Below are 27,562 nucleotides of genomic sequence, written 5' to 3'. Positions count from 1 at the left end.
GTACCTGCACTGATGTGCACATACTCACAAGTATCTACATACATACACACAATGAGAAATAAAAATAAACCTACAAAATTTATTCAATTCATTGCTTCTCCAACTCACTTTAGGGAGCTAGAGTATGGGATTTATCATGTCAGAGAAAGTAGGTTTGATTCTTTCACTCAGCCCTGTCCATTTGCTAGGTGGGTTACTTACATCAAGGAATCCTGTCAGGAACCTTGTGATGAACCGTTTCCAGTGCCCCAAATTCCCCAGGTGACCTACAGAAACACCTAGATGGAGGAGGTAAAGGAAACTACAGCTCTCAGTGCCACATCCAAGATGATTTAATCAGTGTGTAATGAATAATTGCTTTCTTTTTTTGGCATAGGCTACTAATCCTTCTCACTTGCTTAAGGAAACAAGGCAAAAGTATCCTTGCAGATTGGACAGAACAGAAAGGACTCTCTCTGTCTCTCTGTGTGTCTCTGTCTCTCTGTGTGTGTCTGAGAGAGTGAAAATATGATTTGGGATTAAACCTCAAGCACGCCAAGCAACTAACTGCTCTGCTCTAGGCTACATCCCAACACTTCTTACCTTTTTTTGTTTTTTTGAGACAGGGTTTCTCTGTCCTGGAACTTGCTCTGTAGACCAGATCTTCCTGCCTTTGTCCCCTGAGTGCTAGGATTAAAATTGTACACCACCACCACCACCACCACAGACCGGCCATTTCTTACTTTTTATTTTGAGGCAGTCTTTCACTGAGTTGCCCAAGCTGGTCTTGAATTCCTTCTGTAGCTCCTGAAAACCTTGGACCCATGATCATCCTGATCATCCTCCAGTAATTAGGATTACAGGTCTGTACTATCAGGAGCATCTGATGGCTGTAAGCTGTATTTTTTTTTTTTTTTTTTTTTTTTTTTTTTTGGTTTTTTTCGAGACAGGGTTTCTGTGTAGCTTTGCGCCTTTTCCTGGAACTCACTTGGTAGCCCAGGCTGGCCTCGAACTCACAGAGATCCACCTGCCTCTGCCTCCCGAGTGCTGGGATTAAAGGCGTGTGCCACCACCGCCCGACTGTAAGCTGTATTTTAAAAAGAGCATTGTGAGCCATTTGTGGTGATGCATACATGTAGCCAGAAGTTTCTCTAGTCCTACCCAGCCTCAGTCAGGACAAGTCTCTCCCACCCACATCCTTCAGCCGCTGGGTCCCAAGTAAACACACAGAGGCTTGTATTACTTACAAACTGTATGGCCTATGGCTTCAGATTCTTGCTAGCTAGCTCTTTCATCTTAAATTAACCCATTCCTATTAATCTATATGTTGCCACGTGACCGTGGCGTTACTGGTCTGCTGGCATCTTGTTGCTCCTTTGGCGGTGGCTGGCGTCTCCTGACCTTTTTCTTCCTCTGTCTTTTTAGTTTGAATGTACCGCCTATCCTTAATCTGCCTCGCCATTGGCCAAACAGCTTTATTTATCAACCAATAGAGCAACACACATTCACAGCGTACAGAAAGACACATCACAGCACATACAGCACTTAGGATGGCCAGGCAACAGGATTGCCACAAATTCAGTCATCCTGAGCTACACATTGAAACGCGGGGGTGGGTGGGGGAGAGATAGCTCAGATGGTAAGTGCTTATTGTTCGAGCATGGAGACCTGGGTTTGACTCCTCAGAACCCACGTAACAACACAAGCATCTATAATCCCAATGCTCCTATTGAGAGATGGGAGACAGAGACAGAAGCTGGCAGGAAGCTCACAGGCCAGCTAGCCTGCTATACAATATGGAAAAACAGAGACACTGTCTTGAAGAGAGGAGAAGGTGAGGACCAACAGTCACTTGAGGCTGTCTTCCTACCTCCACATGAGTACTGTGGCATATGCACTTGAGTCACACACACTAACACCCAAAGAAATAGAAGAGATTCTAAGGAGAGGAGAGTGGAGAAGTAGAGAATTCAGCTGGTGACAGATGATGGCGAACTGATTGAGGTAATGACTGGAGATCGGGAACAATTAATTAAAAAACTTACCTGAGCTGGGTGCATGCCTTTAGTTCCAGCACTCAGGAGGCAGAGGCATGTGGAGCTCTGTTAGTTTCAGGCTACCCAGGACTATTACACAGAGAAAGCCTGTCTTGGGGTGCGGGGGAAACACCCCAACAAAAACCCACAAATTTTCTTTGAAGCTGGAAATACTTGTTGATAGATTGAGTGGAAGAGAAAGGTCAGCAGAGGTCAGGGTCAAGTCCTCATTACTCCTGGCAGGTTGTAAATTCCTGTGTTACACAGATTTCTGTTCTGGGGCCCAAGGTCCTCTCTTTTCCCTAGATCTTTTGAGAGTGGTCATTGACCATGTAGTCCAGGCCTCAGACTACAACTCCTCCTGCCTCAGCCTCAAGAGTGCTGAGATTAGGTCATTGTCACCATACCTGGTTTGAATTTTAGTATACTGAAGTCGTAATATGGAATATCAGCGTCTTTGCTGCCCCTGATACTAATTAAAGTTGAACTGGGCAGGGGAGAAAGGTTGATTCGTTCTGGTATCCTTAGTACTTCTCTCTTGTCCTCTAGTGTGGCTTTCCTAAAAGTTGACATTCCCATCTGCTTTCAGAAAGAAAAGATGATTTGTTCTCTCTTAAACGACAGTAGCTGTAGGAACCTTGATTTCCACAGTGCCTCCCTTGTTTCCTTCCTTCTAGCACCAGAGACCTTCTCTCGGCCTCTCAGGTTCCTGCTTCTCAGCTGTGTGTAGACAGTACCTGCTCTCTCGGTTTTGTGGACAGTGAGGTTTCTGTGGAGAATCAGGTTTTAATGGTATTCTTCAGGCAGCCTCAACGCCATAGCATGTTGACTGGCCCCAGAAACTGCTTTGCTAAGCTTCATCTGCCAGGCCCTGGTGTTTGCCTCCTCCTCTGAGTTGCCTTGAAACAGTTTGGAAGTTTACTGTCAGATGGATTTAAAAACAGCTACATTTGCCGGGGCGGTGGTGGCGCACGCCTTTAATCCCAGCACTCGGGAGGCAGAGCCAGGCGGATGTCTGTGAGTTCAAGGCCAGCCTGGGCTACCAAGTGAGCTCCAGGAAAGGTGCAAAGCTATGCAGAGAAACGCTGTCTCGGAAAAAAAAAAAAAAAAAAAAAAAAAAAAAAAAAAAAGCTACATTTAAAAGACTCATCATATGGGCGTGTGACCTTGCTCTGTACCTTAGAGCATGACAGGTGGATTCCTGTTCATCTTATTTTAGGTAGTAGAATGTGTATGAACATGAACATCCTGTTGCATCAACATCATTTGTTAAAAAAGATAATCCCTTCATGAAATTGCCGAGGCAACTTTTAATTGGCCAGAATGTGTTTTATTTCTGGACTCCGTTGTGTCCCATTGGCCTACATGTCTATTCTTAACACTAGTGTCATAGCCTTGTTCTAAATTGTGAAATTAGGCAGAGTACGTCTCCCAGCTGTTAGGTCTCCTGTTCTGTTCTATTTGTATATAGATTTTCATGTCCGCTTGTCAGCTTCATCAGTAAAGCCTTCTGAAATTTTGATAACAATTGCATTTACTCTGTGTATCAATCAGAAAGAATTGCCAACTTCATAGTGAGACTTATGATTCATGAACATGTTATCTCTTCATAGGTTTACACCTCTAATTTCTTTTATCAGTTTCCGTATTTTTCATAGTATAGGTCTGTACTTTTTGTTAATGTTAAAGTTATTCCTAAAGTTGGGCACATCGATAAGACATCCTTAGTTTTTACTCAGGAGATAGCAGCAGAGGACTAGCTTGAGCCCAGGAGTTTGAGCCTTTGCCAACCTGAAAGTAACCACATCGACCCAAACAGGAACCTAGGAGATTTAATTCTTTTTGATGATACTGTAAATGGAATTGTTGATTTGCTTGTATGATGCTAGAGATTCCACCCAGGGACTGTGCATTAGCTAACTGCTCTACCGTGGAGCTATGACCAGTCTTGGTTTGGCTTGGTTTTTGCAGACAGGTGTACCCAGATTGGCCTCACACTGAGAATAGTCTTTAAAAAAATTTTTTTAGATTTATTAATTTTATTACTTTATGTGTATGATTGTTTTGCTGAATGTCTGTATGTGTACCATGTGCATGCCTGGTACCTCCAGAGGTCAGAAGAGGAAGTGAGATATCCTGGTACTGGAGTTCAAGATAGTTGTGAACTACTACTGTGGTGAACTACTGTGTGGGTTCTGGGAATGGATCCCAGGTCCTCCTAGAAGTGCTTTTAACTGCTGAGCCAACTCCCCAGCCCTGAGAATAATCTTGAACTTCAGATCCTCTTCCCTCCGTCCTTGATTACAGGTCTGGGCCACCATGCCATTTATGTGGTACTGCAGCTTGATAGCCCTCTCCTAACTGATCCCCCCACTGGACCATTTTCTTAGAGTTTGAGAAAAATAACAGGCTAGGCAAACTGTAAATCTTGGCAGCTGGCAGGAGGAGAGAGATGGAGAAGAGGAAGAGAGATAGGCATGCCTTTTGGGTTAGAGTCCAAGAAAATGGGCAAATTTAGCAGTGGAGGTGCACACGGAGCTCCATGGGGTGAGGCTGAGGTTTTTTGTTTGCTTATGTGGGCTGGGCAGATGACTCAGTGGGTAAAAGCACTTGCCATGAAGTGTGAGCCTCTGAGTTTGAATCCTCAGAATCCACACAGAAGCCAGGAGCAGTAGCTCCTGTTTCTGCAACCCCATGTTCCTACAGGGAGATAGAAAGCAAAAGCAGGAGACTGACTCCTCGGGCGGGAGCTTGCAGGTAGCTAATCTGGCACACGCAGCAAAAACCCAAGAGCTCTTGTTTCAAACACGGCAGAAGCTGACTTTACACACATACATGAACAGTGAATTAAAAATTTCTAATTGTTTTTGTGTATCAGCCTTGGACCCTCTGGCCTTACTAAACTTCCCTCTTTATTCTAGTCGGTTTTCCTTTTGTAGATTTCTTGGGATTTTTTAGATTTCTTAGGACTGTGTGTGTGTGTGTCCCCATTGATAGGATTTCTCTTTGTAATATCCTTAGCTGCCCTGGAACTTGATTTGTAAACCAGGCTGGCCTTGGACTCGCAGAGATCCACCTGCCTCTGCTTCCTGAGTGCTGGGATTAAAGGCGTGCACCACTATGCCTGGCTATGGACTTAATTTTTTTAAAAAACATTTATTTTGTGTGTGTGTGTGTGTGTGTGTGTGCATGCCGCGCGCGTGCGCGTTCAAGTGTTCTATAGTGCATGTGTAGAGGTCAGAGGACAACTTGTGGGAGTTGGCTCTCTCCTTCCATTGGATTCTGGGATTGAACTCAAGTGGTCTTCAAACTTGGCAGCTGAGCCATCTAGCTGGCCTGATTTCTTGGATTTCTATTTCTACTGCCAAGAAAACTCCCTCCCACCCCACCCCCCAAAAAAACTCAAAAACCTTATTTGTCCCTTTTTAATTTGTATTCCTTTGATTTCCTTTTTCCCCTGTCTTTCCCCCTCTTTTTTAGTTTTTCGAGCCAAGGTTTCTCTAGGTAGCCTTGGCTGCCCTGGAACTCACTCTGTGTTGTGGAATATTTGTTTAATTATGTAAAGATGTGTTGCTGTGTTACCTTGCCTGCCTAAGGCACCTGATTGGTCTAATAAAAAGCTGAACAACCAGTATCAAATGAAGAAAGAAAAAGAGGTATAGGCTGGACTTCTGGGCAGGGAGAGTAAATAGGAGGAGGAATTTAGGCTCTGGGAAGAAAGAAAAAGAGATGCCAGGGACCAGCCAGCCAGATATGGAAGAAGCAGGAAATCAGGACATACAGAGTGAAAGAAACGTTAAAAGCACCGAGGCAAACGTGGATGGAGAGAAACAGGTTAAATTAAGTTATAAGAGCTGGTTGGACAAGCCTAAGCTAAGGCTGAGCATTCATAACTAATAACAACTCTGTCTTTATTTGGGAGTTGGTTGGCAACCCAAAGAAAATTCCAACTACAGCTCTGTAGACCAGGCTAGCCTGAAACTCATAGAGCTCCGCCTGCCTCTGCCTCCCAAGTTCTGGAATTAAAGGTGTGCGCCGCTACCGCCTGGTTCCTTTGATCTCCTTTTGCCCTCCAGTACAAAGGTGACCAACACTGATGGCCAGCTGTCCTTGGCCCCCAGCTGTTGGGAAGGCACTGCAGTCTCACTATTAGCTTGATGATGTCCCTCTCAGCTGTAAAACAGCACTACTATTGGGGTTACCTTTTCTTTCCTTTTTTGGTACACTAAATGTTCCAGGCCTGTCTCCTGTTTTTCCTGTCTCGGCCCTGGAATCATTCACTTTTAAATGGCTCTGGCTCCTTTTATTAACGTGGTGTTTAGAAATCAGAGTCCAGGAAGAGTTGAGGAAGAATTTTGTTTAAACTCCTTTAGGCAGTGTTTCAGGAATCCTAAGGATCTAACTGTAAAAGCCAGTAAGACCCAGAAGCCAGAACAGAAAGGGCTTTAGTTTATCACACACCTCCTGGCATGATTGTTTTTAGTTTTCAATTTTACATTTTATTTACTTACTGTGTGTGCGTACATGTCTACACATGTCCAGGTGTATATGAGGAGGTCAGAGGACAATTTGAGGAAATGGCTTCTTCCTGCATGTGGGTACTGGGGGTGGAACTCAGGTCATCAGGCTTGGTGGCAAGCACCTTTGTTTACTGAGCTATTTGGCCTTTCTGATGTGTTTTAATGGGAATCATATTATAGCTGAAGAATCTAAGTATTAGTATTATAATAAATGTCACAAAAGCTCCCAAATAGCTTTTAGGTCTATTGGGGAAAATTATAAAGGCCACTCCACGTAGTTAAAAAGGAAGATTTATTTAGTGGATGACTTACAAATGAAGGAATGGATAGGTTGCGGGGGTCTGGGGAAGGTGTATCGCAATCCAGCAGTGTTCTCTGGAGCTCTGCACAGTCAATGTCCACCGTCCAGGGTCCAGGCACAGAGAACGCGCACAGAGAGAGCGCTCCCCATCCAGCTCTCAGGTTTCCAGCTCCTCCCCTGGCCCCGCCTCATAGGCGTGACAGTTGCCAGAGTCTCAATGGGGGTTGGAACTTCCAGATCCAAGCTGGAATGGCTACCCACTACATAGGTCTTTTTGTTTGTTTTGAGACAGTGTCTCACTTTGTAGCCTAGACTGACCAGGAACTCAGTCCATAGCCCAGAGTGGCCTAGAACTTGAGGTGGTCCTCCTGCTTCAGCTTCCCAGGTGCTAGGATTATGAACCTGAGCTACTACCCTGCCTAGCTCCAGTGATGGCTTTATAAGAGAACATTGCTTGTCCTGGTTGAATTTTGAAATTCCTAGTGGAGCTATCATTGCCTGTTCCTTGTATTTTTCTTTCAAGCAGCCTTATAAAAAGACTGAGGGGGAAGGTGGAGTCTTTGGGTACCTAGTTAGCTTTTGATTGATGCGATAAAAGCAAACACTATAATCAAAAGCAACTTAGGGAGGAAGGGTTTATTTCATCTTAAGTTATATTCCATCCTGAAAGGAAGTCAGGACAAGAACTCAAGTCAGGACAAGTCAGGAACCTGGAGACAGCTGAAGCAGAGACCACAGAGGAGTGCTGCTTACTTTAGTGGCTTGTGCTCCATGGCTTGCTCAGCCATCTTCCTTAAGCAACCCAGGACCACCTGCCCATAGTGGGCTGGACCCGCCCACATCAATGATTAACTCTCCTATAGGCCAGTCTGATGGAGGCATTTTCTCAGTTGAGGACCCTTCTTGACAGATGACTCTACCTTATGTCAAATCGACAAAAACAAACAAACAAAAACAGGACAGGAATCAATACCAAAGAATAGTAACTGTCATGCTGCCGGTGTTGATTGTGGGTCAGTGGCGAGGGCCATGGGAGTATACAGCAGGTGACAACTAGTGTTTGAAAAGCTGACCCACTAGACGCATAACTCCCTAATGAGGATCCCCACCTGGCAAAGCCGTAGGGTCACTCACTGGCTGTGGAAACTGGCTGTTTCCTGTCTGTAACTTTCTCACGTGCCACCGTTATACCTCCCTAGAAGAACAGCTGTAGGTGCTCTCCACAGCCCCTTGGTAGTGTGTTTTCCATCTCTGGGCACACATTTAGCTGTGTATTTCTGTTTAAGCTGTATAATTCTGCTGAACAGAAATATTACCAGAATATTCTTCTTTACTGATACTGGAAAGTAACAGTATTCTCAGTCTCAAAGACAGCCTTTTACACATTTTGCAGAGACCTTAGAACAAATTCAATACAGACTAAACTGCCCCTGCAGAAAAAATAAAGACTAATTCCCAGGTGCTGTTTATTGCTAAATCAAGGCCAGGCTGTTTACATCAAGACATAGATAGTCCTTGCAGGAGCTCCCTTTCTGCACGTACCCTGACTGTTCAAGGTTCAGCCCATTGTTTCATGTCTGAGACTTCTCACCAACTACGAGGCATGGGTCAGTGTGACATCATTGGCCTAAGAGAAATGACGTGACTTATATTGTGTTTTGAGAATAGGTAGGGCCCTGAAAATGTAACTTATAATTGTCCAGAGTTTGGCTGTGGAGCAGCAGCAGCAGTGGTGTGGAGAGAGATGGCTGTAGAGCTGTGTGAGAGCTGCTGCAGAATGTGTGTGTGTGTGTGTGTGTGTGTGTGCGCGTGCGCGCGCGCGCGCGCAAGCTCTGGGTGAGAGATGAAGAACAAGCATGAGAGAAGTGTGCGGAAGTGAGTGGGTGAAAGAGTGAGTAAAGAGTGAATGAATAATGTAGGAGTAGGTGTGTGAGTGAGTGTGAGAGAGAGCACTGTGTGAAGGAGCTGCTGCTGTGTTGGAGCTGTGCCTAGGAACTGTAAAGTGCTGTCTGGTGTGGGAGCTGTGTAAATGAGGTGTTTAGCTGTGGCTGTGTGGAGATTTGTAACTGTGTGGAGACAAGGAAGATGAGGCTGTATAGAAAAGAGAGATAGAAGAGAAAGGTATGTAAAAGACGTGTAGTCATGTGAAAAGATGTAACTGTATAGAGACATGTAGCATGTATAGAATGTAGCAGTGTCGAGATACATACCTGTGTGGAAACAGAAAGAGTTAGAGATGATTCTTAAAATGAAGTAAAAAAGAAAGTTAACAGAAGACGCTTTTTTTAATTTTACCAGTCAGATATATAGAAACTTATTTGTAAATAACCTCAGATAGAAAAAGTCTAGCTCTCGCCACCTTTGTGGATTTTCTTGCATTACCCTGGAGGTGGCCTTGGAGCAGGCTCTCCGTAAGGTCCCCCCTATAGGTCAGGTACTATGCTGGCCCAAAATTCACAACCTTCTGGCTCTGCTAGGATTATGGGTGTGCCATCATGCCGATTGGTTTATGCTATGCTTCTGTGTGCCTTATGTGAATTTTCAATTTTCTTTTTTTTTAAGATTTATTTATTTATCATAATACAGTGTTCTGTCTACATATATGCCTGCAGGCCACAAGAGGGCACCAGATCTCATTATGGATGGTTGTGAGCCATCATGTGGGTGCTGGGAATTGAACTCAGGACCTCTGGAAGAGTGGCCAGTGCTCTTAACCTCTCAGCTATTTCTCCAGCCCCTCAAATTTGGTTTCTTGAAACTACTTAGTAGGGTTATGGTTATTTCCCCTCTCATGGCTTTCCCAGAATACTGCAGCTGTGAGGCCCAGCATTAGAAAGTGGCTAATTGCTGAGCACTGACTGTGATGAACCAGGACTTTGCTTGGCAGGAGCTCCTGTGAGCTGATAGCTGCTAATGCAACATGGCTGGGAAGAGAAAGAGTACCCTGGAGACTCTTGGAAAACTTCGCACAAGTAATACATGTTTTTGTTTGAAATGTTAAACAATGTAGGTGTCTTGAGATAATTTATCAGATATCCTCTCACCTTCCCCTGCCTAATCCTTTGTCCTATCCCTCTGCCCAGGATGACCCCACTAACAATGGGGGTGTGTATTCTAGCCTTTTGCTTTTACACAAATAGACTTAGATGCCCTGAAAGTTTTCCAGGGGGACTTTCCAACAATTCTCTCCTCAACTACTACTGTGCTCTTAATTAACTTTGACTTTTCTTTCAGCTGGGCAGTTTCCTATTTAGGCCTACATGGAGGAACTTAGCCACAGAATATTTAATATTCTTTTAAACTTGAACCCTACAGGCAGTAGCTCAGTGTCTGTACACCCTCTTCCTCTTAGCTCTTCTTGTTCCTTGGGGATAATATATAGGGACAAGAACCATGTGATTTCATTTACTCTATAAAATGTTAGATTATTCACACTGCTATTTTCCAGGTGAGCTCGGTTTGTTGGCTCCCTAAGAAAGTTCTTTGCAAGGGACTGATTGGAGGGTCAGGTAATGTTGGGTCATTTGGTTATATATGCAGAGAAAATAAGTATAAATGCCTGTGCCTGTCTTTAAGTAGTGTGTGTGTGTGTGTGTGTGTGTGTGTGTGTGTGTGTGTGTAATTTAAAAGTATGTAAATTAAATGAAAATAATAGAGCTTATGGAAAATTCTCTTTTTAAAATCTTATTTTATGCGTATGGTTGTTTTGTCTGTATGTCTGTCCATATGTGCCTGGTACCTGTGGAGGCCAGAAGAAGGCAACAGATGTCCTGAAATGAGTTACGGACAGTTGTGAGCCATTTGGGTGCTGGGAATTGAACCTGGGTCCTCTGAAAGAGCAACCAGTACTTTTTAACCATCTCTCCAGCCTCAGAAAATTTTTTTTTTAAATAAATTTTAAAAAAAGATTTATTTATTTATTATGTATAAAGTGTTCTGCCTGCATATACCCCTGCCCGCCAGAAGAGGGCCCCAGATCTCATTACAGATGGTTGTGAGCCACCATGTGGTTGCAACAGCCAGTGCTCTTAACCACTGAGCCATTTCTCCAGCCCCAGAAAATGCTTTTTAATTTGCTTAATTATCAATTGCTTTTATGAAATTTGACTTAAGTTGGCTACTTTTAAATATTTTTGTTTCATCTGTGTAAGTTTGCCTCCATGTATGTATGTACACCGTGTGCATGCTAAGTTGTGCTAGGGTGGTTTTTTGTTTCTTTGTTTCTTTGTTTTGAGACAGGGTCTCACCATGTAGCCCTAGCTGGCTTGGAATTCACTGTGCAGTCCAGGCTGGCCTGGAATCTACAGAGCTTTATCTGGCTCTGCCTCCCAAGAGCTGGGATTAAAGACGTGTGCTACCATGCCTGGCTAAATTGGGTATTTGTCTTTGTTTGTTCTGAGACAGGATCTTATTGTATAGCTCTAGCTGGCTAAGAACTGACTGTGTAGTCTAGCCTTGAACTCATAGAAAGCCACCTGCTTCCTGAATGCAGGAATTAAAGGCGCACACTAACACTGGGCTAAATTGGTATTTGTGAAGGAAGACTTCTACCGATGGTCTGGGCATGGCCTTCCACACATGTGTTTGCTTCCTGTTCTTTCCCTGGGTGGCTCATCCTAATGCTTTTTTTGGAGAAGGACAGTCTGATCCCTGGGTCCTAAAGGCATACAGACAGATCCACAGAGTGTGTCATCACGGTACACTTACATATTTAAGGGGCTGGGAAAAGCTTGTAAAATGATACTGTGTTCGAAATCAAGAGAATACTTCAGGGGATGGCCTTTGCCCAGCAGGAAGCTGCCTTGTGAGGGTGTCTGGGAGCCAGGCAGTTGTCTACCTGTGTGGACTTCAACTTGATGGTGGGGCTCAGCATTTTTGCTGTTTTGTTTTGTTTGGAGACAGTTTCTCTGTGCAGCCATGACTGTCCTAGAACTCCATAGAGCAGGCTGGCCCTCGAGCTCAGACATCTGCCTGCCTCTGCCTCCACCCACCACCAACACACACACACACACACACACACACACACACACACACACACACACACTGCTGGGATTAAAGGCGTGTGTCACTGTGCCCAGCTAGAACTCACCATTCTTAGTGTTAGCTTTTGAACTGTTTTCAAACTGGTTTGAAAGTAATTTGGTTTCCTCAAATTATTAGAATTGGGACCCTTTGAAACCTTTTTAAGCTTGACACTCACATTCCTGTAGGCACTGGGCATCACACAGGAAAATGTGACCTGTGGTGGGGACACAGGGTGCTTGAATATTGTCACTAAATCTGTTTCCCATGACACTGAGTTTTGATTTCATTAGGAATCTCCACAAAGAGGAAGAAATTGCTTTTAGCAAACATCATTTCCTTGTTTGAGCTAGAAACTACTTCTGAACTAAAGCCAGATTGAGGCACCTCTAAGTGACACTGTTGTGGAGTGGTACTGTTTACTTTGTTTTCTTGGAGCCACTGACTACAGAGTGTCTGACACAGCAGATTTGGCTTGGCTTGGCACTTCGTGACACCGCCATGTTAGCCGACACTGGATGTCTCTTATGACAACGTGGAACTCGGTCATAATTAAAGAAACCGTCTCACCTCCCCGGACCGTACATACAGACACTTTTCTTAAAGACAAAGGCCTTCCTCTAAGTTGTTATCCTACACACCATGGAACTTAGGAGAGAACAGAAAAAATGGAAATGATTGTCTCAGAGACAAGAAAGAGTATCTCATCAGTGAGAAAAGAGTTCACCTACACTGGAGCTAACTCAGGTTGCCAGTTTTGATACCGTATGGGAGCAAACTACCCTTAGCCTTTGAAGATGGTGGGATTTTGTCCTTAGACTCTTCCTTCCTTAGTTGTAGTAAAAGGCAAGCCAGCCAGGTGCAGTGGCATATGCCTTTCTTTAATCCCAGAATTGGGAAACAGAGGCAAGCAAATGTCTGAGCTGGAGGTTATTCTGGTTTACATATTGAGTTTTAAGCTCACCAAAACTGTATAGTGAGATCCTGTCAAAGAACAAACTAGTTGGTGTCTGTGGTCAGTGTTCATGACACAGAGGATTAATTACCTGGTGAGTTACAGAGAAGAAAAATCGAGTAGTATGTCAGAAGGAAGGGTCTCTTCATCCACCTGTCCAGCTCTGAGGTATTATGCAGTGGTTTTGATTGACAGCTGTGGGGGAAAGTGGGGCTGTCTGTGGTACTGGTGAGAAATCTATGGAATGCTCTTAGACACTTCACCCATAAAGCCTTGGGCCAGAACTTATAAAAGCATAGAGGTGAATGGGAACTCATTAGTGGAATTGCTTTTCGGAGGATGTCAGCCTTGGGTTTTATTTCCTTAGCGCTTGTGTCCTATTTCGTTGCATTGGTAGGGCAAGATGTGGCTTCCTGAAAGAGAATTGGGTTGAATTGAGTCTTTTGAGTGTACCCAGCACTCATACATGCGTACACATGTGCTGTCTTACAAAGTCATGAGTAGGGCTTGACTCTTTCAATGTCAGTCTTCGCTATTGTATGTGTACAGGTTAATTGTCCTCTAAACACTATTTCCATCATTGGACTTGAGTGCAGCTGCTTTCTGTCTCCTTTTTGAGGATACTGACCTCAATACTGTTGATAGCACTTACCCTGTTTTTAGCTCACCCCTCGTTTTGTTGTCTTGTATGTTTTTGTGCTCTTGAAAAGGGCTCCCTGTAGGTCCAAATTTGTAGGAAAGGAGGGCAACATCACATGACTTCTTCAGGCTCTTTGTTGGTGTCTTCCCTCTAGTGGTTGTAGACAGGACTCTTGGATCTTGGACAATACTCTGATCAAAATACAAAATCTCTTCCTATTGTATCATAAATTCAACTTGAACAAAAATCTCCCTGCTAACTCCTTCTCTCTAGCTCTCTTGATAGGGATATCAGGATTCCATCATCTGAGGTTTAGACAGGTGTTAGTTCCCTCTGGATGTGGTCACGCAGGCAGATCCACCTTTTCCCCACAGCTATGAGAACTAGAATGTTCTGTGAGTTCTATCTAGACAGTGACCATGTTGAAGAATTGTGAGATAAGGCTGGGCATATATTGCTTTAGAGAAAAATTGAAAAGAGAAGACATACAAAGCAATTTCTCTACCCCAGAGAGCACCAAACTGCAGGCCGGGTCCTGGATTGAAAGGTGCTGTTCTTTTCCTGCCTCTCTGCCTCTCCCTCAGTTCTCTGTTCCATACGGATGCTGAGGATAAAGTCACCACCGTAAGTAAGAAAGTGTTGGTGTTTAGTTCTGACCTGCCTTCTTTCCCACCAGTGTGTTGGTTGGAATTGTAGTTGGAATGGTTGACAAGATTCTTGAAGAAATGAAATTGCTCAAACAGATTTCAGGGTTAGCCAGAAAATTTCCTATTTCTGTCTGAATTTGTCTAGTTTAAAAGAAAAGGACCAAAGTAAAGACAGTTTAACTGGAGCAAGAATAGTAGAGCCAATGCATTCTTGGACAACCTTTGAGCTTTTTGAATGAGTTGAGAAGGGGTACAGGCTGGTCTTTGCCACTTTCAGACCTACCTACCATATTATGTACAAAAGTAGCCATTCAGATACAGTCTGGGATGGTGATAGACACTTATTTTTTTTTAAAGGCTTTAACTTTTTCTTTGACAGTTCCATATTTATATGTGTGTGTCTCTTAATCATATCTACCCAACAACTATTCCTCTTTGGAGAGAGGCGAGCTTTCTGAGAGCGTGGACACATGAGCAGCCTCGCACTGGTGGACCCTTAAAATCTTAGTCCTTGATAGAGCCAGATTTGATCCTATGAAGGCCTCAGGAAGGCCACTGCAAACTCCCTGGAATTGTGTTCTTCTCCCAGGACCCCAAATGATAACCAAGACTGGTCACTAACATGGAAACAAGACCTTATTACTTACATAGTTCAGGACCCATCCTTACAAGCCAGCAGCATTTCCAATCATTTCTCTCCCTGCAGGCTGACGGATTCAAGGATGCAGCTGGTGCTAGAGGTGTGTGGCACCTTACCTGAGCCAGACCATGAGGCCATGTCACCATGAGGTGGGCCCCTCATGGCCTCAGCAGGAACAGAGCACTACAATATTGGCCTGCGCCGAGGAAACAGCTTCAAGCAGAGACATCCCTCAGGCACAGTGTCTGCTTCACCACCTGAGAAACCCTCGGAGGTCAAAGTCTGGTCTCAGGCCCATCAGCAGGTGAAGCCAATCTGGAAACTGGAAAGGAAGCACGTAGGCACACTGTCAGCCGGGCTGGGCACCAGTCTCTTGGGAGTCCCGCCCCAGCCAGCCTATTTCTTTTGCCCCAGCACTCTATGTAGCTCTGGGACGACAGCTGTCATTGCAGGCCACAGCAATCCCTGTTACCTGCAATCTCTCCCTGACTTGTTCAGCAATACTCTGCTGTACCGCCGCACCAACGTGAGACAAAAACCATACCAGCAACTGGAATCTTTCTGCTTGCGTTCCAGCCCATCAGAGAAAAGACCTTTTTCTCTTCCTCAGAAGGGTCTCCCTGTCAGTGTCACTGCCAATAAAGTCACATCTTCTACAGTCTTCCCCATGGCTCAGCCCATGGCGTCTTCACCCACTGATCCATACCTCTCACTGGCAGCAGCTGGGGAAAATCCTTCAAGGAAGAGTCTGTCCTCTGCCATCTCAGGGAAGATTGCATCTCCACTGTCCTCCTACAAGCCCATGCTGAACAACAACTCCTTCATGAGGCCAAATAGCACTAAAGTGCCCTTATCACAAGCCACAGATGGCCTGAAGCCAGTATCCTCACCCAAGATCCAGCCTGTCTCCTGGCATCATTCAGGGGGTACTGGAGACTGTGTATCCCAGCCTGGTGACCATAAGGTACCCCAAAGCATTGGCGCTGTCTTAGATGATGCCACTGCCCCTAACACCTCATCTACCCCTAGCACCTTCAATATATCCACAGCCAGTGTTACCTCTTCCCAGTGCAGTCAGAGTAACTTTAGGATGGAGGCGTATCCCTGTGGCCTGGATGAAAACTCGGATTCCCAGAGCGCTACTAAAGAGGTACACTTCACTGAGGCTGTGAGGAAGTTGACTGCAAAAGGCTTTGAGAAGATGCCACGGCAAGGCTACCAGTTTGAGCAGGCTTGTTTTGTGAATCCCAGCTTCCAGTGGGGTCTTCTCAACAGAAGCAGGCGGTGGAAACCTCTGATGGGCCAGCGGTTTCCTCAGGAGGATATTGGATTAGACAGTGGGATCCTTCCTGGTGCCTCAGACACTTTGGGGTTGGACAGTACAGTCTTTTGTACCAAAAGGATCAGCATTCACCTCCTTGCCTCACATGTCCATGGGCTCAACCCCAGCCCTACCTGTGGGTCTATAGTTGACCCCCAATTACTTGGAGAAGACAGAGCTCCTGTTCCCCCTTCTTCCCTCCAGCCTCTTGGTGTAGCTGAAGTGGCCACCCGCCTTTCTTCTGTCCATCTTGGCCAGCCTGGGAAGGAGCCTGAGGAAGCCAAGGAGCTGAGCTCAAGTGCTAGGGGTAGTTGGTAAGTTGCACCCTGTCTTTGGTTCATTTAGAACAGTACAATAGTTAGACCATAATCTGGGGACACTGCTACCCTCTATCTCTGATAGTTGGTTTTATTTTTTAGCTGTCCTACAAGTTTTAGTTTTCGCTCTAATGTAGGGATTCATTTTAAGGTGGGGAAGGAAAACTAGCTTGCAGAATAATTCTTGCTTTTGTAAACAGTTTTATTGGATGCAGCCTTGCCCATTTATTTACTATTGTTTTTTGTCTGCTTCCTTGCTACAACAGTAGAGTTGGAAAGTTGTGACTGAATGACCTACAAAACTGAAGCTGTTTACTAATAGTTCCTTTGGAGAGTTTGCCCATCCCTGTTTTAGGTTATTACCAAGGGAGAAGTAAGAATTCCAGACACCACATCTTTTCTACTTACTCCAAACCAAATTGCATTTCCACACATTCTTGGTATGGTAGCATTTCAGAGGTGAAGACATGGACATAGTTGGTTCCTTCTCCTGTGTCTTGTTACTGTTACAGAACCTTGATCCACCTAGGCCTTCTGAGTTCCCAGTGAGCATCCCAAGGACATGTAAATTACCAAATACTCACTGATGACTTTTGTATGCAGAATTTTAAACTTACATACTGTAAAGAGACTTCAAAGAAAATGATATGCAAATGAGGGATGTAAAACTGAGGAACTATGGCTGGACCTAAATTCTGAGGACCTGAGAAATAGTTTATGAGGTCTAGACAAGAAATAAAAGATTAGTGATGAGGAGACTGTTATTGGGAGACAGTGAAGGAATGAGACTCCAGTGTGACTTCTTTTATGGAGTTGGCCTGGGTGGAGGCATGATTCTTTTCTTTCAGTTCAGCTACTGACCTCCAGCCAAACCAGGTGGAGCCTGAAGATACAGAAGATGAACTAGGAGATGGTTTGGAAGATTGCTGCAGCCATGATGAAAATGACGAAGAGGAAGGTAAGTAAGGAATCCTTTTGCCTCTTACTATGGGGTTTGGTCACTATTCCCTAGGGAAGGGGGATAACAGTGTATGCCAGGCTTGACTGACATTATCCCGGATCAGTCATTTGCTTTGGGGGCCTAACTTGGGAGCTTGTGAGGGCCTTTGGTCTCTAGCCCCTCTGCCCCACTGGTCTTGCCTCCTCTTATGTGTTAAGTTCAAGGAATGCAGTAAGAGCAGGAGATGTGCTCATTGCTCCCTCAAGAAGGGCTGACAGCCGGGGTGTAGAAGTAGTCGCCTGGGCTTGGTGAGGGTGCACCTGCAGCACCCTCTTCTGCTGAGGATTCTCTGTTCTTCCTCTACAGGAGACTCAGAGTGCTCTTCCTTAAGTGTTATCTCCCCCAGCGAGTCGGTGGCAATAATATCTCGGTGAGTGCTGTGCTGATCATTGGCAGATGCTCATTCCTTACTCTTGAAGGTTGTAATGACATTACCCTAACTGGCCCTAAGAACCCTAATTCATTCTCCTCAAGTTTCTTGTTTGTTTGTTTTGTGTATACTTGTAGTTTAAGAAATGCTTGTTTTGATTTATTTTTTTCTGAGACAGGTCTCTAGATAGTCCTGGCTGTCTTGGAACTCAGTATGTAGATCAGGTTGGCCTTGAACTCACAGAGCTCTGCCTGAGTGCTTATGCGCCATTGTGCCGCCATTTAAGTCCTTCTGTAGAGCAAATGCTTTGGAATGCTATGTCAGAAGACATTGAAAGCATTATTCTGTAAAAGGCTTGTAGAACTTATTTAAGGACTTATTTAGACCACATTTGGACCAAACAGTGGCTCAGAATGTAAAGCTGTTTGCTTCCAAGCCTGACAGCTGGAGTTCAGCCCCTGGAAGCCCCGTGCTGGAGGAAGAGGAGCAATCTTCTCCCCCAGAAGTTACCTCTGTCATCTCTGTGTGCACTTTAGCATGTGTGCACCCCAACACACATACACACGAATAAATAAAGGTTATTAAGATTAAAAATAAGCAAAGAGGCACTTGTTAGTTAGGGTTTTCATTGCTGTGATGAAACACCATGACCAAAAGCAGCGTGGGGAGAAGGGTTTATGTCATGTCAGCTTACACTTCCACATCACAGTCCGTCATGAAGGGAAGTCAGAGCAGGACCTCAAGGCAGGACCGAGACAGAAGCCATGGAGCAGCACGTCTTACCTGACTTGTTCCTCCTGGCTTGATCAGCTTGCTTTCTTATATACCCTAGGCGCACCTGCCCAGGGATGGCACCACCCACAGTGAGCTAGCAGGGTCCTCCCCCATCAGTCATTAACCAGACCCAACAGACTTGCCTACAGGCCAATCTTACAGAGGCATTTTCCCAGTTGAGATTCCTTCTTCCCAGATATGGCTAGATTTGTGTCCGTCTGACAAAAACAAGCCAGCACGGGACTTTAGAGGAGATTTATCTCATTTTTAATGGGTGTGTGTGAGTCAGTGCAGCTGCCCGTAGAGCCCCGTGAAGATGTTCTGAGCAGTTACGAGATGCTAGGAACTGAACTCAGATCTATTGCAAAGCTGAGACCACTTCTCTAGCCCCAAACAAGACACTTGTGGTGCGAGGTGCCATGGCATTCATCTTAGTTCTCCCGAATCTGATGCTGGATAAAGACTGAATTTGAGGCCAAACTATACAAGCTCAAAAAACAGAGTAAACCATGTCCTCCAGCATAGTCTTCTTTGTTTCCCTTCCAGCCTTGCCTCAGAATTAGGCTGTCTTCATTAATTAAACTCTTTTATCATTTGTTAAAAAAAAAAAACAAAAAAAACCTGCTGAATTATTGAGTATTGAAGGTTTTTCTCTTCTAAAAATACAAAGGGTTGGAAAATTAAGGGTGACAGGATGGCTCAGCTGGTAAGGCACTTGCTCCTGAACCTGATGACCTGAGTTCAAGTCCCAGAATTAACATGGAGGAAGAGAGAAGCAACTCCCTCAAGTGTCCCTGACTTGAATGACACTGGCAGTCATGTACACACAGCCCATAATAAATACATGTAAAAAATTAGAAAAGTAAAACAATCTTAAAGAGTGACAAGTTGGCATTTTGTTTTTAGTGTAAAAAATACTTGTTTTCATTGTTAAAACCTAGCCTTGTGCTGTGACGGTGGCTGCTTCCTTGGTGTTTGATCCGCTTTACCTGTAGCTGAGAAGACCCTCTGTGTCTGGGTTAGCATGAACAAAGCTGCCGTGTCTCTGTAAATAAGATGGTGTGGCGGCAGCAGCAAATCAGCAAGGTCTTGAAGGCAGAGATATCTAGAAATGGGAGAAATGAAATGCGATCTTTCAATGAACAGAACAGAAGTCCTGGCATGTGTCCTCAGTCTGTTGCATGATTTGTCTCTTTAAGCTCACCCTGTCTTGGTTTCATAAAAGTGAAGCTGGTTCTGGTGCAGATACTATATGTCAGTTAAGTGCCTCTGTTTGCCATAAGAGAAAGATCACAGATCTACTGAATTGGAGTCCTGCCTTTTCACATACAAGAGTGGCTGTGTGTTCATTTGTGGGCCATCATCAAGAAAGCTGCACACCCCTTTAGCCTTCTAGATGGAGAAGATAAATCTCATGGGTGAAGGATTTAGCTTGCTGGTAGAGTACTTGGCTAGTGTGAGGCCTTGGGTTTGATCTAAAACTTCATCAAAGAAAAATTGGCTGTATAGCCAGGCTGGCTTTGAGCTCATGGTAACCTCCTTGCTTCAGCCTATAGAATACTGAAATTACAAATGTGAGCCACCATGCCTAGTTTCCCCCGTTATTAAAATAATTATACTTGACATCATAGGAAAAAATCAATAAATCAGAGATGGATCCTTGCCTTGTCCCCAAACTCAGAAGCTCAGGTGACGTTCCTGCCTCCCAGCAATAGTTGTGTTGCATCTTCTGCTGCTGTGCAGAATCATGTGATATTAGCAATGGAAGACATTTGAGACCATCGGAAATACTGAGAGTCGTTGAAGGAGATTAAATGTTCCAGGGTCTTAGTTTATAGCCTTGCCTAAGGATAAGTCCAGTACCCTTTCATTATGCTTGTTCTGTCTCCTTTTAAAAACTGTGCGTGTGCGTGTGCGTGTGCGTGTGCGTGTGTGCGTGTGTGTGTGTGTGTGTCTCCCCATCCGTGTGTCCGTGTCCGTGTCCATCCGTCTTCGTCTGTCTGTGATCTCTTAGAACCGGAATCCGGTTATGAGCTGAAATATAGATGCTGGAAATGAACCCAGATTCTTTGCAAGCAAGAACAAGTGCTCTTAGCCACTGAGCCGTTTCTCTAGCCCCTAGATTTTTAAGAAGGGTCTCATACAGCCCTGGCTGGCCCAGACCTTGTGACTGTGGATGATAGAATGACCTCAGCATGTGGTGTGTGCCACTACTACTGCCACACTCTACTGATACATGTCATTGGCTTCACCATTCTTGTTGAGGCTGTTTGGGTTGTTTCCAACTTTGAACTATTGTAAGTAAGTAAGGTTACTGAAAGGAATCCTGCCCATATTTTATGTGAACATGAGTGTTTTTAACAAAATCTCAACTGTTCGATTTTACCAATAGAGACTCGGGAGCCAGATGCTGGGGTGAAAGCCTGCTAACTCAGACAGAGAAAGCACCTGGCTGACCTTCCTCCTCTGACATCCCAGAAGTCTCCCTCTTCTCAAGAACTACACTGTCTCAAAAACACTTCAAACTGAATGTCCCTCCCTTCTACTTCCTGTGTGTCTATCCATCCTCCTGACTCCCTCTTACTGTTTTTTTTTTCTTAATAATCCTATGTTCCCTTCCTGTTAAATCTTTGCCTGCTCCACCTCTTGACCTATGGTTGACTTTATTTTAATCCTGTTAACATTATTCAAGCAGAAAGCTTAAAAGTGTGTGCTAGGGCTGAGCCGTACAACAACTAGAAACAGGTTTTTCCAGTAAATAACACAACCTTGGGGTTCACGGTGTGATCAAATATCCTGCAGTACACCAGTCTTTATTTCTCGGAGCCGTGGGGTCGTCCAGAAATGCATTTGCTAGCCGTAGGGCGGACGCTCTCTGTGCCACTGGATCTTCCTGCCTTGTCTCTGTTCTGTAGCATGGCTCGTTCTCTTCAGTTTGCCTTGTTTGGCGAGGCATGGTGGTGCATGTCTAATGCCTCCTGTGCTTGAGAGGCTGAGGTGGGAAGAGTAGGAATTTGAGACCAGCCTTGCCTTTCTGTAGAAACTCCTGTCTTTAAAACAAAATTTTAAAAATCGTAAGTTATGGAACACTGAATTATTTTACATATAGAGCTTGTTTTGGTTGTACTGAAAATAACAAGAGCAGCTTTTTAAAAAAGTAGTGTCACAGTTCTAGGGATCAAGCTCGGGGCCTTCTCTGCTAGGCCAGGGCTCTGCTACTGAGATATTTGTTTTTCTCTTCTTTTCTTTACAATGTGAAAATTAATCTTACAGTAATATTTATGGCTCATATCAATTCAGTGTAAAGACCCTGGCCCAGGGCCCTCCTCCCTCTGTCTATAAGATTCAGACCTGGGTTGCCCTCAGAGTCAAGAGTAGAGGAGGACATGAGCCAGCCATGTTTTCACGTGAGCCAAAGCTTAGAACAGGTTTCACTGTTGCCTTTCTTTCTTTTCTTCTTTCCTCACTTACAATATTTCTGGGCTGGGCGGCGGCGGTGGTGGCGGTGGCGGTGGCGGTGGCGGTGGCGGTGGCGGTGGCGGTGGCGGTGGCGGTGGTGGTGGTGGTGGCACCCGCCTTTAATCCCAGCACTCGGCAGGCAGAGGCAGGCGGATCTCTGTGAGTTTGAGGTCAGCCTGGTCTACAGAGTGAGTTCCAGGACAGCCAAAGCTACACAGAGAAACCCTGTCTGGGAGAAACCAAAAACAAAACAACATTTGTTTCTTCCTTTCAGTTATCACTGTCATCCTTTTCCTCCTCCCCCACCTTGTTTTAGTGTGGCAGTCTTCTCCTAGTGTCCACCCAGACTCCCTCTTTCAGAACTCCTTCTGGGGATCCCCCAATCTGTGACTTACCACGGGATGTATTGGAGATGTACTGTCAGAGTGTTGGGCTCTTTGACTCTTGGTGGTGTCCATAACTATAGGCAGGTTAGCACTGTATGAGTTCATATTTGCAGAATGTCTGTTAAACACTTGTCTTTTCAGAGTCATATGCAATCCTGTTAACACCTCAAAGCTGGCACTTTCCCATGTTCTGTTTGTTTTCCATCACAGGAACTGTGTGGATTTAATGTCCAAATCCCTTCCCAGTCATGAGAAAGTTGTACGACCAGCCCTCATCTACAGTCTCTTCCCCAATGTGTCCCCTACCATTTATTTTGGAACTCGGGATGAAAGAGGTAAATGTCACCAAGGGACAAAATCCAGAGGAACTCAGGGGAGGATGCTAGCTAACCTGGGTGGAGGGGACAAGGAGAGCTCTCCCATGGCTCTTGTAGTAGTTATTGCCCTGTGCTCAGTCTCATGGGGATGGAGGTTCAATAGTGGACTTGGCGTGTCTGTCCTTTGTTGGCCTTTCTCAGTCTCATAAGCCCTGGCTTAGCACACGGCCTCTAATCAGTTTCTTTCCCCTTCCAACCTTTCCTTTGCTCCTCACTCCTGCACAGCCCCCTTTCCATAAAGTGCGCTTCTCTAAAACCTGATCTGGAACATTTGTAGTGATCTGTCTGCCCAGGAAAGGATGGGTACAATGCCATCTTTTTCATCCCCTCACTGGGACCCTCCTGCCCTTGCCTTTCCCCAGTGGAGAAACTTCCCTGGGAACAGAGGAAGCTTCTGCGGTGGAAGATGAGCACAGTGACCCCCAACATAGTCAAGCAGACCATTGGACGGTCGCACTTCAAAATCAGCAAGCGTGAGTTACTCTCCCACTGACCTCCTTGCCCTGCCAGATGGGGTTTGGACAGGAAGAGAGCCTTAGAGACCCCTTGTTGTATGTGGGGACCCTGTCTTGAAGCTTCCAATCTCATAGAAGGGTGTAACTCTAAAAATCCTCCAGGCTGAGCCAGTTGCTCAGAATTAAGAGGCAGAAGACCATTGTAGGGTAGCTCCATGGTAGCTCTTAATCACCTCTGTGAGTCCAGTGGTTTGGCCTGTTCTGTCCCAGAGTCTGAGCTATTAAGTGAGACCGACTTTCTGATTGCCTTCTGCAGGGAATGATGACTGGCTGGGCTGCTGGGGTCACCACATGAAGTCTCCTGGTTTCCGATCCATTCGAGAGCATCAGAAGGTGGGTCCTTTCCAAGGACTAGGCCAGGATGAGAGCGTTCGTTGTTGGGCAGTGAGAGGGAATATTGGAAGAGCATTCATGTGAGGACAGTTGGAGAGGAGAGTTCTGGAGAACACAGTGGGGGTCTTAGCAAAGTGTCTCCACCCCAGGCCTGTGGCCTCTCAGCTGATTTTCATTCTGTGTCTTGAGAGGCCTTGTCTGTTTTCAGCTGGAGGAGTTTCCTGTTACCACTAACTGCTTCTACTCCACAAGCTACGTTTATGTAAAGAGTGGTCTGTGGTTCTGTTGGAACTCTGTGTCCTCATGCCCCTAGATTTCCCAGTGGTTTTGTCTCACATGCTGTCATGGGAAAATAGGTAATAGTTTTTCCTTTGTATTCAAAGTGACTGTCACGACTGTTCTAGTTTGCTTCTCTGCTGCTGATGAGGCACTGGCCAGAAGCAGTCTGGAGAGGAGAGGGTTTGGCTTACAGCTCAGTCTATCACTGAGGGAAGCTGAGGCAGGCACTGAGCAGAGACTGGAGAAACACTGCTTACGGGCTTCTTCTCCATGCTTTGCTCAGCTTGCTTTCTCGTACAACCCAGAACCACCTGCCTAGGTGGCCTGGGCTTCTCACCTCAATAGTTAATCAAGAAACTGCCCCCATGGACATAGGCACAGGCTAGTCTGGTAGAGGCAATTCCCTGGTTAGTTCACCCTTGTCGGGTAACTAGTTTGTGTCTAGATGGTGGCAGAAAAAGGAACATGAACTTTGCGGGGGATGCTGGAGTGTGGTGGTGGGCGGGGCTTCTCTTGTTCTTGATCTCACCTCCGCCTTCCCCTCTACTTGCCTTTTGCCTTCTGTAGCTAAACCACTTCCCAGGCTCCTTCCAGATTGGGAGGAAGGACCGGCTGTGGCGGAACCTGTCTCGCATGCAGAGCCGTTTTGGAAAGAAAGAGTTCAGTTTCTTCCCCCAGTCCTTCATCCTGCCCCAGGATGCCAAGCTCCTGCGCAAAGCCTGGGAGAGCAGCAGCCGCCAGAAGTGGATTGTGAAGCCAGTGAGTGGGGCAAAGGGAGAAGTAGATGCTGGGACGAGAGGGAAGGACAGCAGATCTCATCTCCTTCCCTTTGACTTCTAGCCAGCATCTGCTCGAGGCATTGGCATTCAGGTCATTCACAAATGGAGTCAGCTCCCCAAGCGCAGGCCCCTCCTGGTACAGAGGTGAGCCTATCTAGCTCACATTCCTCTCCATCTCCCTGTCTTCTTGGTCTCTGAATTCCCTTCTTAGAGTGGTCTACCTCGTGACCTCCCAGCCAAAGACCTTCCTTAGTCAACTGTTGAAGGTTTTCACCCCAGCTCCTTCTCATCCGGCTGGGTGTAAAGGTAGCCTTTCCTCCTTGTAGGTATCTACACAAACCCTACCTCATTAGTGGCAGCAAATTTGATCTTCGGATCTACGTTTACGTTACTTCTTATGATCCCCTACGGATTTACCTCTTTTCGGATGGACTCGTCCGCTTTGCTAGTTGCAAGTATGTGCTGGTGGTGAGGCATTCCCCTGACACTGGGAGATTTCCTTTCCTCGGGATGACGTCACTGAGCAGAAAAGGAACAGATAGCTTAGCAGTGGTTTTCGTCAGTAAGGAAGGTGGGAGGATGGGAAATGAGGAAAGAGTTCCTGTGGGACTGAGCTTGCTGAGTGAATTAGCACTTGTCCTTTATCTCCTTCCTGGGGAAGTAGTTGGCCTCTTCTCCATCTGCTCTCGCCATCATGCCTCTGCCATTTTCTCACTTGCAGGTATTCGCCTTCCATGAAGAGTCTTAGCAACAAGTTCATGCACCTGACCAACTACAGTGTCAATAAAAAGAATGCCGAGTACCAGGCCAACGCTGATGAGACGGCCTGCCAGGGCCACAAATGGTACTGAGGGCAGTGTGTCCCGATCAAAACTCTGTCTTGAACCTAGGAAGGGCTTTCTTTGCCTTTGGGAGGTTTGGGGCAGGAGTTGAGGAATATTAGTGCACTTGTCATTTCAGAATTGGTCTGTTTGCATCCGAATGCATCTCTTTCTTATGTCAAAATACCATTGGGGAAATACAAAGAAGGTGTCTTTACCTCCATACTCCTTAATTTTTTCTCATCACTCATTTCTAGGACTAACCACAAGTCCTTTCTTCTCTCCCTTCAGGGCACTGAAGGCTTTGTGGAATTACCTGAGCCAGAAGGGAATTAATAGTGATATCATCTGGGAGAAGATAAAGGATGTTGTCGTCAAAACCATCATCTCGTGAGTTTCAGTGCTCCTTGGGCTGTTGGGTGTGCCATGAACCCTCATGCTTTCTCCTTGCCTCTCTGCTGCGCTCTGAAGCTGTGCCCATTTTGTGTTTCAGTTTTGAAGACAGCAGATAGGAAGAGGTAGAGTTAAATTCTGCTTTCTTAGTTTTCTGTTAATGTGATAAAACACCATGACCAAGGCAACTTATAAAAGAAAGCATTTAATTTGGGGTTTAGGATTCCAGGGAGTTAGTACAAGGCAGAGGGGGCTAACTGGGAATAGTTTGGACTTCTGAAACCTCAAAACCCACCACTAGTGACACACCTTCTCCAATAAGGCCACACCTCTTAATCCTTCCCTAACAGTCCACCAACTGGGAACCAGCTGTTCAAATATGTGAGCCTATGGAAGCCGTTCACACTCAGACCACCATACTTCTCTTTACCAAACTTCGTCAAGGTGATGGCCCAGATCGGGCACATCTCTTAAGAGCCGCTGTTTTGGGGTGGGGGTGGATGGTGTTCGTGATTGAGATGGTCTGATGTTGCCAAGATTATTTCCCTGCTTTCTGCAGGGGGATTGTATGCATACATCCCTTGTTGGCTCTGAGGAAGCACATTAAAAGAGAAAGTTGCTTCTGCCCTCCTAATTCAAGATATCCCACCGGCAGGTCAGAGCCCTACGTGACCAACTTACTGAAGTTGTATGTGCGACGCCCCTACAGCTGTCATGAACTCTTTGGTTTTGACATCATGCTGGATGAGAACCTAAAGCCCTGGGTCCTAGAAGTCAACATTTCCCCAAGGTAAGTGGCACTGTTAGTTACTCTGAGTAGAATCCACTTTTCATCCTCAGAATCCCTGTCTTTATCGTCTTATTGACTTGGGAAGGTCTCTCCTTCACTAGGATATGTATTTTCCTGTCATGGTCGATACTCATTCACTGATACTTTGCTGTTATCTTAAGGATCTTTGAGAATAGAAAAGTGTTATTAAAAGTTGATGATCCCTACCATTTTCTAGCAAACCAAGGGCATGGGCAAGTTCACCAAGCTGCATGAGCGTATTTGTTGTCTTTGAGGGTATTTGCTTGGTTGTTGTTTGTTTGAGTCAGGGTTTCTCTGTTGTAGCTCTGGCTGTTCTGGAGCTCACTCTGTAGACCAGGCTAGCCTTGAACTCACCTGCCTCTGCTTACTGAGTGGTGGGATTAAAGGCCTGCGCCACCATACCCAGCTGAGCATATTTGCTGAAGATGCTCACACATGTGGTATTGGAGTCTCTTTTGTTGTAAAGAAGCCAGGAAATAAGAAACCCCGATTTTGACGGAGGACCCCAAATCATTCTGGAGTGCTGCTTTGACCCTGGATTGCATTCTTCCCCTGCAGCCTCCACTCCAATTCTCCCCTGGACATCAGCATCAAAGGCCAGATGATCCGAGATCTCCTGAACCTGGCAGGCTTCGTTCTGCCCACCATGGAGGACATCCTCTCCAGTTCCAGCAGCCCCAGCAGCTCCAGCGGCTCCAGCACCAGGTCTGCTTCTCAGTTTCTCTAGGTTGGGCTGGCAGCAGGAGCAGCCCATTGTGATTTGGGCAAGGAATGGGTTTGGGAGCCTCTCTCCTGCGTGGTCTCCTTTATGGCCCAGTCTGCTTCTGCTGTCTGTCCACATACCATTGCCATATCAGTACCCTGGAAGTAAGTCTGATGTTCAGAAT

At 45.5% G+C, this 27,562-nt stretch overlaps 1 protein-coding gene across 2 annotated transcripts in view; it reads left to right on the top strand.

The window, feature by feature from the left end:
* The window catches only part of Ttll4 (tubulin tyrosine ligase like 4), a 49,000-nt gene that overhangs the window by 6,031 nt on the left and 15,407 nt on the right, over positions 1 to 27,562 (top strand). Inside the window, exons 2-15 of one of the 2 annotated variants that reach the window (XM_037210259.1) lie at positions 14,807 to 15,890; positions 16,266 to 16,375; positions 17,227 to 17,336; positions 17,685 to 17,748; positions 22,578 to 22,702; positions 23,107 to 23,217; positions 23,516 to 23,592; positions 24,439 to 24,630; positions 24,712 to 24,794; positions 24,977 to 25,105; positions 25,372 to 25,494; positions 25,763 to 25,861; positions 26,520 to 26,654; positions 27,234 to 27,380. In XM_037210259.1, coding sequence (XP_037066154.1) covers positions 14,901 to 15,890; positions 16,266 to 16,375; positions 17,227 to 17,336; positions 17,685 to 17,748; positions 22,578 to 22,702; positions 23,107 to 23,217; positions 23,516 to 23,592; positions 24,439 to 24,630; positions 24,712 to 24,794; positions 24,977 to 25,105; positions 25,372 to 25,494; positions 25,763 to 25,861; positions 26,520 to 26,654; positions 27,234 to 27,380 — 2,495 coding nt within the window. In that variant the 5' untranslated portion in view covers positions 14,807 to 14,900. Of the gene's footprint in view, positions 1 to 14,806; positions 16,376 to 17,226; positions 17,337 to 17,684; positions 17,749 to 22,577; positions 22,703 to 23,106; positions 23,218 to 23,515; positions 23,593 to 24,438; positions 24,631 to 24,711; positions 24,795 to 24,976; positions 25,106 to 25,371; positions 25,495 to 25,762; positions 25,862 to 26,519; positions 26,655 to 27,233; positions 27,381 to 27,562 lie in introns of both variants that reach the window. The other variant, XM_028893038.2, reaches the window with a different exon arrangement.

The sequence above is a fragment of the Peromyscus leucopus genome, chromosome 13, assembly GCF_004664715.2.
Source record: "Peromyscus leucopus breed LL Stock chromosome 13, UCI_PerLeu_2.1, whole genome shotgun sequence".
Taxonomy (NCBI): Eukaryota; Metazoa; Chordata; class Mammalia; order Rodentia; family Cricetidae; genus Peromyscus; species Peromyscus leucopus.
This window is presented reverse-complemented; position numbering and strand designations above follow the sequence as displayed.